The 12,704-nt window shown below is 45.5% G+C and overlaps 1 protein-coding gene across 6 annotated transcripts in view; it reads left to right on the forward strand.

Annotated features, from left to right (window-relative positions):
• Nucleotides 1–12,704, forward strand: part of SRGAP2 (SLIT-ROBO Rho GTPase activating protein 2) — a 104,499-nt gene that overhangs the window by 13,523 nt on the left and 78,272 nt on the right. The window contains exon 1 of one of the 6 annotated variants that reach the window (XM_054087402.1): nt 9,799–9,950. The exons of 3 other annotated variants lie outside the window; for them this stretch is intronic. In XM_054087402.1, coding sequence (XP_053943377.1) covers nt 9,872–9,950 — 79 coding nt within the window. In that variant the 5' untranslated portion in view covers nt 9,799–9,871. Of the gene's footprint in view, nt 1–9,798; nt 9,951–12,704 lie in introns of those variants that run through there. 2 more of the 6 variants (XM_054087403.1, XM_054087407.1) reach the window with 2 other exon arrangements.

Raw genomic sequence — 12,704 nt, forward strand, 5'->3', positions numbered from 1 at the left:
GAAGCTAAACAAAGCAAATTATTTCAGGGTGTAACTGTGGGCATAACTGTGTATTTATAACATGCCCATAGTAACAATTTACTCTCCACCTCAAAATTCCTTCCATTTCCCTTTCAAATAGCTTGAAGTGTTTTATGATCATTGGAAGAACATCCAGTCTAAATTAGCGTTTTTAGCATGTTGATGGTGTTGGAGCTGTGTGGGCGCCGTTTTCCCCTCAGATGACGAGAGGCATCCTCCTGCCTTTGGTGCTGTTAATTCTGATCCTTTTGGAGGAGTCCACGTTCCTTGGGTTGCTGAATTGCGTCTTTCAGCGGATCTTGCATGGTTGGATGGCGTTGTGTTCCGAGTAGACAGACAGTAGGTGGAAAGATTAAAGGGTAATGAATTACTCAAAATGACCTAAATCAGGGTCTCCATTGAGATTTAAGGGATTTAGTTACAGATCTCGAAACATGTTGTACGAATGTGGAGCTCTTCTTTTTTTTCCTGTCTGGCAGCTCAGCCAGCGTGGCTGGAAAGGATGTGCCGCTCTCTTTCAGAGGAGCTACTTGGACAGAGGAGATAATTGCAGGGTGAAATTATTTTATTCTTCTTGTTTGGTTTTTTTTTTGGAGATGATGGAATGACAAATCCCAGCATTTTTTGAACGAGAAAGTCACAGAATCGAGAGGCGCTGACTGATCCAAGTGGAAGCAGGGAGCGGAGGAACAAATAAATCAAATAAAACTCCGTTGAGTTCACTGCAAAGAAGTCAAAACTGATTCCATGAATGAGTCACAGCTGTACAGTCTCAAATCGGGTTGCTGTGTAGCTGAACTGTGTGTAGGTATCCCATCTTTTAACTCCTTTCTCCGTTCTCTTTTCTTCCTCCCTGACTTCTGCCACTGGGAAATGGTTGGGGTAATCAGTAGGAAATAAACACTCCCCTGAAGTTTCCCAGCACAAATAAACAGGTTTGCTATTTTAAATGCCAGTTTTTTTTTATGACTCTTCCAAAGTTCTTTTGCTCCACTGGGATCGAATCTTGAATGAATGTTTTCTTTAAGGTTTATTTTTAGGAGTTAAAGGCTTATGTGAGCCTCAGTGCTGGCGAGACGCTGAGTTGCCCGTCCTAGATGTCGAATTTGTGTTTTAAAACTTGTACCTCTTTAAGCTGCCAAGAAGAGAGGCCAGTTGAGAGCATTGAAAGAGATGCTCGTTTTGCCACCTCTTGTGCCAGGGTTTTGCCAACGCTTTCCTACGTGTGTGAGAAGTGCTCATTGTTGAAGCAAACCTTCACTGTTCCCACGGCAGCTGAACTTCAGAGCTTGGTGAAGATTTTCAGTTGAAATAGGAGAAAGCTGTTTGAACCTTGAATGTTTCTGTTAGTGGCGGAGTGTACAGGTCGAGCTGTTTGGGGGCTGATTCTCTGCCCTTTTCTTGTGATCTGGTTCCTCGGGATGGGCTCTCCCTGCCTTGTTTGTGGTTGGGCCAGAGCAAACAAGAGCCCCAGCGCCGCAGAGCCCTTCTCCTTGGTTTTAATGCGCTCTGCTGGGAATTGCCTCTTGCTTTCTGACTCGTTTATTTTGTCCTGGAAGACGAGGGTCAAGGAGGCTGCTCCGGAGCCTGCTCTTGTCGAAAGCTGCGTCTTTCGGAAGCTTTCTCAATGCTCCCAAATGCTGTTAATCCTGATCAAAGTGTTAATGCTTTCTTTTATTTTTTCCTTTGGCAGCTGAGACTAGAATAGACAAGGAAAGGGAAACAAAGCAATCGGGCGTGTTGGAGGAAGGGGAAGAGTGTGTCAAGAGCGAAGGAAAATCCTCTTTGCCTTGTCAGTCATTATGGGAGGTTTAAAATTTTAGCAAGTCCCTGTCTCCTTGGTGATTTCATTTTCTGCGTGCCTTAGCTTGGTTTGAGGTTGGACTGCTCATCCTCCCGTGTCTTACAAAAGGGATGTTCTCTGCGCAGCGGTGACGGCGGGTGCGTCTGCTATTACTGATGGCAAATTGGTTAATAATGTGGTTACTCTAAATAAACTAACAGTGCAGACTGTGCTTCTTTTGTTGCCTAAGTTAATATTTTTGTACACCTACTATTAACTTTCTGGTGTCAAGTTGGTTTTTTTTTCATTTAATTTTAGTTCCTTTGCTCAGCCAAGTGTGGGGTTTTTGCACATCAGTTCTGTAGCCTTAGGAGAGCTCGAACAGCAAGTGGTGGTTCATCCCTAGGAAGGCTTAAAAATGCCATGGAATGCTGCAGGCTCAGGGCTTGAACTCATTTTTATCAAGCCAAGCAACTTGTTTATGGCTTCACTGCTGTCATTTTGTTGTGGATAGAGATTCATTTCATTTTTCTCCTGTTGGCACACTTCTAGATGAAGAGACAAATCCTGTGAACACAAGCGGAAGAAAGCTGGGTATGAGTGAGTTCACTTTTGGGGGCTGATTTTTTTCTTTGCTTGCCAGAGAGTTCCTTAATTGTAGTTTCTTTAGGATACTGCTCATATATAGCAAGCTTCAAATTGGGAATAAGTAAAATCTATTTTAATGAGAGAGAAGTCAGTGCGGATGACTCAACCTGCATCTTTTTTAGGTCCAGATTCCAATTCATTCCCTGTTTGTAGCAATTGAAATGTCACCAAATGTTCGCACTGTCGGAAGAGCTGGGAGTGACTCCCGTCTCGATGACTGATTGCACCACGCTGCCAAAGGTGGTGGGCTCCGAATCCTCCTGGCAGCTCCGACCGAGAAGCAGGAGCCTGGATGGAGAGTGGGAGGATGAATCACTTCTCTGCTCCTCTGGACCTACACTGGGGCTGGGAGGAGCTTTTGGCCTTGCGCGGGTGCAGAGAGAAGAAGAAATTCTGCCTTGGGTTGTTGCAGATGTGTCTTACAAGTGCTGGAGCTGGGATGGGGCTCCTGGGGCTTAAAGAACATGGTTTTGTTAAGGCTGATATTTCTGTGTTGATTATGAATTTAAAAAAACGAATGTTTTTAGCAATCGCTCAGGTACGATGCTTTGTTTTGTGAATGGAACATCACTTGGGATCGTAAGCCGCTGGCTTACAGACACACGTGTGGTCATGCACAGCTTTCCAGACCTGCGCTGGTGCGTTTCTCCTGGCGAGATTTCCCTCCACTCCGTCTTTAAATACGAGACCCGCTCTGCACGGCTTAACTCGTGGGCAGAGTTGTTAAGACCCGGAGACCTCCAAGACTGCGTTAGCTCTGACTTCCCATACAGAGCTGACATTCAAAGAGAAACTTGTGTGTCGTACACTTTAAATAGCTCTCCGGTGGGGAGATGGACAGCGAGAGCACACAATGCAGCCAGCACCGGGGTTATTATTAGATGACAATAGCCGGAATGGAGAGCCGTGGATGCTGCACCACGCTCGGACCATTGTGTGCAAGTGATATTTTTAATTTGCAGAGCCAGAGGTCTTTTCAGATCTCCTTCTCTTATGCTCCTCATTGGAGACCTCTTCCTATTTTTCTTTGCTGGAGAGAGTGGAGGTTATGAAGGGAAACGGCTGCAAAGTGGCTGCTTTTAAAGCAGACTTTCAAATCCTGCTCTCTGGGTAAGGTTTTAGGCTGTCTGAGAGGCTTTACGTGTGTTCCCCGTCGGGTGCTTGCAAGGTGACAGCTTTTGTGAAGATGAGTCAACTCTTAAGTTCAAAATGTGGCTGTTTTGATACCTTTCTGTGAGTGTTTCTGTTTCAAAAGAAGGTTCACGTGTGCAGGTGGGAGGTGATGGTCTGTGTGTGTATTTCTGCAAAGCTGGAAACCCTCCAGGCTGTGGAGGAGGCTGATGTAGCTGAGCGGAGTCACCTCGACCCTGGCTGCTGGCAGAGACGAAGAGGATATCTTGGCATTTTGCAGAGCCATGGACTGAGTCAGCTTAGCAGTGCCACGGCCAGAGTTTCTAAGGAACAAGCGTTTTTCGACTAAGCAGGTGGCACTTCTGTGCAGGAAAGCAAATTGCTCCTTTGGAATTTCTCTGGCACAGGTTACTTGGGTTAGACATCTCCACGGATGCATCCACACGCAGGCATCCAGGCAAGCGAACGGTGTGCTTAAATATTTACCTTGCAAAATAAAACCTTATTTGAAGCTGTGGATGGACAACTACATTGTGTTGTTCACAATATGCTGTGTGAAATGCCTTTTCCCAGTCTGGTTTCCTCAATGTGCGGTTTTCCCTTGGCCTTCCGAAGCTTTAGAGGAAAAAAGCAGCTGTTACACAAAATAAATGTGACTTTTTCTGGCGTTATCAGGAGGTTCTAGCAGACAAATTTGCCGGTTTCACAATTGATAAAGGCATTTTTGGTGCCTAATGCTATAGAGAAGAACATCTCTTGTGGTCCTTGTGGGTCTGCTGGAGGGATGCATTTGGCACCTCATAAACAACCCCAACTGCCTCACAGCACTGAATATAATTTTATCATTTAAATATATTTTTAATAGCTCTTTATCTGACTTGTTTGCAGAGGGAAATATTGGTCTGTTTCTCCCCCAGCGTTGTGTCCTGTGTTCTTCTGGTTTGGTCTGCAGTTTTGTATGGTTAATCCATGATTAATGACTTTCAAACAGTAGTTGAGTCCCGAAGAGTAACTGGCAACTGCCTGTTTTTGGAGGTGTGAACTTGTCAAACAGGGAACAGTTTTGTCGTAAGTCGTTGATGCAGCTTTCGGAAAGAGGGAACTGAAACCTCTCGTGGAAAGAATTTTCTGTTCATTCTATTTTGAGTATATTGTGAAATCAAGGAAAATACCAACTAAAACTGAATTTAAAATGGAGATAGCTGTGCGTGCTGCAGCAAGAATCGGCACTTTGGGAGAAGGGTATGGTGGTTGGGAGAGTGTATCCATCAGGAATCTTGCAGTAACAGCCCTTCGGCTGTGCTGGAATGTGGTTTTTGAACTGAACTGCAAGAAGAAACATTAAGCAGAGAAGTGATGGAGTTAAACCAGAACCTGGTTTAGAGTGGTGGGGACTTTAAAACTCTCCTCTTGGAGCGTAGTCATCTAAAATCCTCCCAACAAAGTAGAAGGGGAAGAAGTAGTTTCTCTTACAGATTCCTTTTTAAACACGGGGCTTTTGGTAAGAAGCTGCTGTCTGCTTCTGCTTCCAGTGGCTGCTGTCGGCGGCGGCTGTGGTGGAAGCAGCTGCTGTCACCAGGCGCGTCGACTTCTTCCTCGGCAGCTCCTGAATTTGAGGAACATCATTTGCATCGCTAAGTATGTTGCTGATGCAAGCTCCAAATGTGGAGCTGTTTGTTTCATTCTGATCCGTTTGTACAGCAGGATTGTCATAGCCGAGTGTTGCAGTGGCTAAAAATGAAGTTCTTCAGGTGGGATGAGGTGGAAAGCTGGAACGTATCAGTCTGCGTTCAGGTCGATGGGCTTGGCGTCCTTCCCATGCAGTGGTTCCGTAGCTCTCCTTTAGAAGATTAAAAGCTGGACATCCTGTTCTTGAGGAGTTTTTGCACTTTTGGATTGCCGTGTAGGTTACTTGTGAGTAGGACTGCTGCCGCAATCGATGCCTTATGCTTATCTCATTAGTGTGATGGAATTCCCAGTCCAACCCAGAGTGAACTTCCAGCCATGCGATGGCACAGCCAAATGCAGCGTCAGCAGCCGGGCGCGACCCGGGGCTGAGAGATGCAGGGTTTTTTTTTACAGCTCTTTTTAGTCCGTCCTGCTTGCGGACACGAGGCAGGGTGCAAGGTTGGGGGTGGGAATCTTAGTTGCTGTACTCCGTTGAACCCAAGGCAAGGGGCAGGTGTCCTGCGCTGGCGTGGGTTGCGACTGCGTTGGTGCACGCAGCGCTTTACGTTTGTGTTCTTGCTTACTTGGCAGTATTACTACTTGCCCTTCACTGCATTTTTAGGTGTCTTTTTTTCCTTTTGAAGTAATGTCGGACATTTAATACCAAAAAATACACTTTGATTTCTCCTTTTTGGGTTTTCTTCTACGTGGTGTCCTTTTGCCTTTCACTAAGTTCAACCCTGACCTCCCCTTAGAAGCAGTTTGCCAAGAGGCTGCTGGAATTTATCATGCCAAAAAAGACTGAGGTTCTTAAAACAATGAAATACTTAAGAACAAGACGGAGCATCTCCTTTGCTTTGATTTTTGGAATTGCGGTAGTGTATGTAATTCAGGACTTCAGTGTTTGCTCACTGGCTGCTTGGTGTGGCCGAAGAGCATCCGTACCTCTTCACTTGCTGTGTAATCTGCTTCTTCAGGCAGATAAGCTGATGGTGTCCAGGCTTTCTTTTTAAACATAATTTTATTCTTTAATTACAGCATCCTCTGCAGATGTTGGAGTGTCATAAAATGAAATGTGGAGACAAATGGCAAGGTTGTCATGGCTTGCTCCAAATTTGAGTCAGTAATTAAGCTGTCGGGGGAGCAGGGAAAAGTTTGGCTGCTTTTATCTGTATGGCCTTTGGCAAATGACTTATGGAGTCGTTACTGGGAAAGGCGAGTGTGAAATGAACTGTGTTCAGTGGTTTATCTGTATCAGTGCATCTGCTTTGGCAGATACAGAATAAAAACTACTCTAGATAATGAAGTCTTAGGGTTTGGGTTTTTACTGAGTCCCTGGTTGATACGTGGGGCCATCGAGGTAGAAACAAGCAGCAATACCCAGCTCCGAGTGTTTCTTTTCTGGTTGATAATATAAAACACTGGCACAGCATTCACGTTGGGGGATTGATGTTTTAACTTGGAAAAGCAGGTGATGAGGATGTGCCAGCAGGTCCGGAATGGCTCCTACATGGCAGGTACTAAAAGAGGTGCATGGGGGTCGATGCTTTGCAGCAAACGGTGACCTGATCCTTTAATGACACCTTAGAACTGCCTTCCTTTAACGCTGGTGCGTTGCCTGTTCTCGGGTTCTGTATCTAAAAACGTTGAAAAGTAAAGAGATAAATTGTATGCGGATTCCAACAGGATCCGCGTTTCCTTCCCTGTGTCTGCTCTCAAAGCTTTTCTGGCCGTCTCCACCACCTTTGATAGAGCGTTTTGTGTAGTCCTGTCTGGCGATTTGTTTCAAGATGTTGGGTTTTTTTTTTTCAAAGCTCTTGTCTGAATGTTTTGTCCAGATGGTCTCGGTGTGAGTCAGACCGCGAGGTACAGCTTTGATAAGGTTCCTTGCTCTGTTCAGATGGCTGATGGCTCCGTAGCGGCTGAAGAACAGATCTCTCCTGTTCCTTGGAAATTACCATTCATTCTCTTGAAAACCAAAATAAGACCAGGGCGTCTGAAGCTTTCACCGCTCCCTTCTCACTGCAAGCTATTCTCATGTTCCTGCGGAAGTGTTGGATTTTAAATGGTGATAAGAAATCCATCTGTCCTGGCTCTTTGCAGGAATGTCTGTTAATAACAGTGATCCACCACTATGAGAATTCACAAATGTCAATCACAGCTTCGTAGCATGAATGATTTATGCATGTAATGAGCAATAAATGAAAATTAAATGCCTTGTATTGATAATTCATGATTCAGGGATGTCAATAACTGAGTTTGAGTTACCTGAGTGTTGTCAGCGTAAACATCAAATTTGAATGAGTTTTACTGGGAGTTACGCATGTGACTCCATCAATGGAGATTTTACTACTCCGCTTATTTTCTTGCCCTGTAGCAGTTTTATTCTTAGCTCCTCCTGGCGCTGTCTTTTGTTAAGTCCGTATATTTCTGAAAAAAGCCCCCAACCATCCTCCCAACCAAACACAATGCTCCACCAGCACTGGCATTTTAATGAGACTGAGAAACATGGATATTCCTGGGCTGCTTAAACCTCCCGATAAACCAGCGTGGCACTGGCGGATCTTTCCTTTCTCGAATCCCAAGTGTTTTTTTCAGAGGGAGGATGGAGAGAGGTCTTGAAGCAACCTCATTGTACACTGGGATGGAGATTGGCCCATGGGATACTTGGCATTCGGAAGCCTCTCAGCTGTTTCTGATATTCTGGGCTGCTTGGTTGATTTGGGTGTGTTGTTTTAAGTCAATGGTAAATGAAGCAACGTCAACATTCCTTATAGCGAGGGTGGTGGAAGAGCTGAAGCAGAATGCTTTGCTCCTTACTTCCACGTTGACTTTGGCCAGAGCTGTATGGTTTGATTCAGGGGTTTGTTCAGGGGCTCCTGGGGCTGGAGGTTCAAACGAGGAGGGTGGGTAACGAGAGCCCGGTACCTGCACTGCAGCAGTGGATGGGCTACCTGTGCTTTGGTTTCCTTCAGTCCAAAATGGCTTTAATAAACCTTAGTTGAGAGTTTTTTATGGCATTTTTTTTAATGGCATTTTCCAGGGACTGAGTTGGTATTTGTGGAGTTGCATTAAGGAGGTGAAAAATGAAAGGAGCTGCTAATTGGGGTGATGGTGGAGTCAGGATCAGTCTGGGTGGAAAATGAAAACGTTCTAAACTTGGTACTGTTTTCTGGGGGTCCAGTCCCCAAAAGAGGACGAGGAAGTGTAGTGCAGGTCTTTAGAGGTTTCAACTCGCTGAAGATAAATTGGTACTGGGAACCCAGACTGGTACCTGGTTTAGTGTCTCATACTCTGGCTTCAACCTATTCAAAATAATATATATTAATAAAAAGATTTTGATTTTCTTTTGACTATCGCTCATATTTCTACGCTATCATCTTAATGAATGGCTGCAATTAGCGTGGTGGTTTGCCTCTGTGTTTCTTTGGAAAAAGCTTTCTCTGGGAAGAAGGTGGTTTTCCCCAGAGGAGATAGAGAAGAGCAGAGTGGATTTGAATTTGGTTTTTATTACAGAAGTTATCTGCTGTGCAGAAACAAGGTGGGTCCTTGTACATCTTCCCAACAGTCTGTGTGGTATGGAGTTTGGAGTCACTTATTGTAAAAGTTGGAGCCACATAAATGATTTCTAAATGGCAAAGCTTGCATGTGTGTTTGTAAAAGAAGAGCTGGGTTTTAACGTTAGTTTTCTGACAAAGGCAGATGATGAATGAGTGTGTTCGTGGAGCTGCACTGAGCAGTGGATGTTGCTGTAGCTGACAAAGAACTGATAGAAAAATCATGATTCACGTAGTTCAAGCTTTGTGGGCTCTGTCAAATATGCGTTTCCCCCCTTCATAAGAGGTGCTGTAGGGTAAAATGTGAGTTCCTTTGAATGCAGCAGTGCTCCACTCACACAGCTGAACGTTTATAGCTCTAAAGGAATGACTTCTGTCTTTCCTATGATTGTATGGAAAAGCCGGCTTGGGATACCTTTGCTTTCGTTGAGTATTCCTGCTGTAAGCTCCATCTGGCTGAAGAAAGATTGAGCTGGAAAGCAACAGGGAGACTGAAGGCTTTTTGTGTAAACTCAATTTGTGGTTTTAAGTCGAGCTAATATCTGCTGGTTTCGGGCTGTGCTGTATTTGGATTAAAAACAATGCTCCAATTAGATTTCTTATGTAAACGGTTAAGGCTGACATATCACAAACTCTGATGCCAGTTTAGAGGCATCACTTTGATTTTGTGGAATGGTTCTGGTTAATGGCAGGGGTTGGTCATTACAGTGGGGGAAAATGAGATGTGGAAACCAGCTCTGTCGTCAGAGTCCACTGTTCCCGCTGGCACATACCTTGGACCTTTTTGATCTTGTCGAAGTCATCTGTGAAATGTCTGTAATGATGCTCATTATTCACCTCTCCTGGAATGTGTATGGTTAATTAATAGTTCTCCAAACCTCCCAGAAACAGGCACGGCGCTGTTTCTGGCGGGGATGACCAGATCAGTCTGCGGAAATATATTTGACTCACCTTGTTGACTTCTGTGTGCAGTCGTTGTCGTCTTGATGGGCTGAGAGCCTTACCTGGTGTTCCAGCAGGAAGGGAGACGGGGACATACAAAGCAGGGCTGTGGAGATCCTTCATGGGTCACCTGCACCGGTCCGTGGGCTGCTGGCCTGCCGCGCCCTTGGGTGCTCGCTGGGTTCTTCGTGACCGACCAGGTGGGTCCAGCCCTGCTGGGATGGGATGGGATGGGTGGCCAGGAGCACGTCCAGCGTGGTGGCTCCTGGGGGCTTCAGCTCTGGAGCTGGGAGGTGTGTGTTAGCCGGGGACTCTTCCGATCCGATGTCTGCGTTCACACTGGCAGCTCCAAAGGAGACCGAGGACCAGAGGGGAACTTATTGGCAGCATGAGGGAAAGATGCTTGTTTCCATGGTAACTTCAGGATGCCTCTGGAATACTGCTGCTAACCTAAGGCTGTCTTTCACTCTCATGTATATTACCAGACTTGAAAAATGAAGCTTCCTTCTGTTTCCTTTTTTTCTGTCTTTAAGAGATCTCAGGTAAATTGGTGTTGGTTCTCTAAAATGCCAGCTTAAACACAAGCAAGGATGAAAATCATTGGTGCAATTAAAACGCCGACCCCACATTTATCTGTCCTTCCCCTGGCTGCCCGAGACAAGCGTGGGATTTGGCAGTCTACAGGGCGGAATTTTGGAATGGGGTTTATTGAGCTGTGCTTGAGAAGTGTTTACAGTCCCTTTCTGTTCCTCTTCATTTATTTCTTGTTCACTTATGCATGCGAACATGTTTAGTTACCAAAGAGGAGAGGGAGGGGAAGAAATCCTGAGGTGAAATTAAATTAGACACCAGCATTAATCATTCTGTTTGTATCTCTAAATATGTGACATAATTCACCAAAGGATTTTCCTCTCAGCGAAGAGAGTAAAACATGTAATGCACAAATTGCCACTTCTGTTCCAGCAATGTTATTGATGTGAAAAATACACTTAATGCTGCTTTGCGCGTTGCACTTGTGCCTAAGAGGGTAACGGTGGGGTCTTATCAGGGTGTGCAGGGGTGGGATGAGAGGGAATGGTTCTAAGCCAAAAGAGGGGAGATTGAGATGAGATCTTGGGGAGAAATGTTCTGCTGTGAGGGTGGTGAGGCCCTGGCCCAGGGTGCCCAGAGCAGTGGTGCTGCCCCATCCCTGGAGGGGTTCCAGGCCAGGTTGGATGGGGCTCGGAGCCCCTGATCCAGTGGGAGGTGTCCCTGCCCATGGCTGGGGATGGGACTGGATGGGCTTGTAGGTCCTTTCCAACCCAAAATATTCCATGATTCTGTGATTAAACAGTTGTGTGACAGGGAGAAGGACTGCAGAGCAAGGAGGAACTGGCTGTGAGCGAGGCCAGGAAGGCACCACAGAAACAACTGGAAATGAGGGCTGGGAGAAGCATGCCAGAATTATTTTACAAAATGAGAAGAATAATAAAGCCTTTCTCCCAAGTCCACCTTTCTGAGTTAGAGTACTGGTAGATTTGGAGCAAAAAAAATAGAAACCCAAATAGTTTTGAACTCTTTTCTGCCTCCCATCACTCGAGGGATGTGTTTTGTGGAGCAGGCGGTCAGCGTGTCTGCTGCTGCTGGATGCTCTTCAGGCTCATCTTTTAGTAAGTGATCCCAGAGCTCTCATGTCAGGTATCCTGTGTAGCTTTGTAACTGGAGAAAGTGAGACAGAGGCGTAATTATTTGCTAAAGGATAAGAGATCAGAAACAGAAAATGCCTCTGAACTCTGGTAGATGAGCAATGAACACTCAGCCTCGCTCCATGCCATCTACCAGAGTTCAGAGGCTGAGTGTTCATTGCTGAGCAAGCCAGGTAACCAGCCATTCTGTCTTTTATTGCATTTAAATCCAAGATAATGCTATAATTCAGTGTTATGCAAACCACTTGCCCAGTTTTTGAGGGGTTTGTGTGTTTTGTGTGATGCACAGGAGAAGTACCAGCACGCTGCAGAACGATGACGAGCAGAATGCTCCTACACCACCTGCTTAGTGATGATTTCAAGTCATGGTTATTGCTGCTTCTTTTTCTTCTTGATTTTTTTTTTTTCCGTCTTTCTCCAATAAGGTGTGGTTTTCCAAACGGCTTTCTGTGAAGTACAGTTAGGGGAGCATTAAGGAATGAATGCAGCTGGTCTGGAGCTGCAAGAGTCCCACAGCCCTTGCCTTGGATCTCAGCAACATCTCCACTCTGCCTTTGTCTCACGGAACTGTTCTCCTGACTTCCTGATGGATTTCCATGCTAGAATAAATAGGCATTTCTGTTGAAAGCAAGTGCAGCCTCTCCCTATACAGAGGAATTTACCTTCCTTTGTGCAGTACAACATTCTTCATTCAAATCTCCTCCTGTTTTGAAAGGAAGAGCAGCCAGTACCTGGCTCCCCTCCCTCCCTCTCTCCACACCCAGGTGGCTCATTGCTTACAAATGCATTTTAACGTGGTTTCTGAAGGGTGTTTCTGCACATTTCCCACACTTTTGGGTCACTCTAATTAATTCTCACACTCTGATGGGCAAGACCAAGACGATCACTACTCATGAGCCTTCCCTGGACTTGATCTTTCATTCCTTCATGCTTTCTCATGGCGTTTAAAATGTGAATAGTGGTGTCCAGGGGTGGCTGCCCCATCCCTGGAGGTGTTCAAGGCCAGGTTGGATGGGGCTATGGGCAGCCTGAGCCAGTGGGAGGTGTCCCTGCCCATGGCAGGGGGTGGGACTGGGTGATCTTTAAGGTCCCTTCCATCCCAAAATATTCTATGATTCCATTTCTTTAGACAAAACTATATCTGAATATTTAATTAGAGCTCTGTGAGGATTAAATACCTTGGCGACCTCGTCAACGTGTTTAATTGCGTATTATTGAGGATTTGCTTAAAAGCTTTGCAGCTCTGAAGCCTTGCTGTCAATTTGTAGT

The sequence above is a fragment of the Cuculus canorus genome, chromosome 24, assembly GCF_017976375.1.
Source record: "Cuculus canorus isolate bCucCan1 chromosome 24, bCucCan1.pri, whole genome shotgun sequence".
NCBI classification, from domain to species: Eukaryota; Metazoa; Chordata; class Aves; order Cuculiformes; family Cuculidae; genus Cuculus; species Cuculus canorus.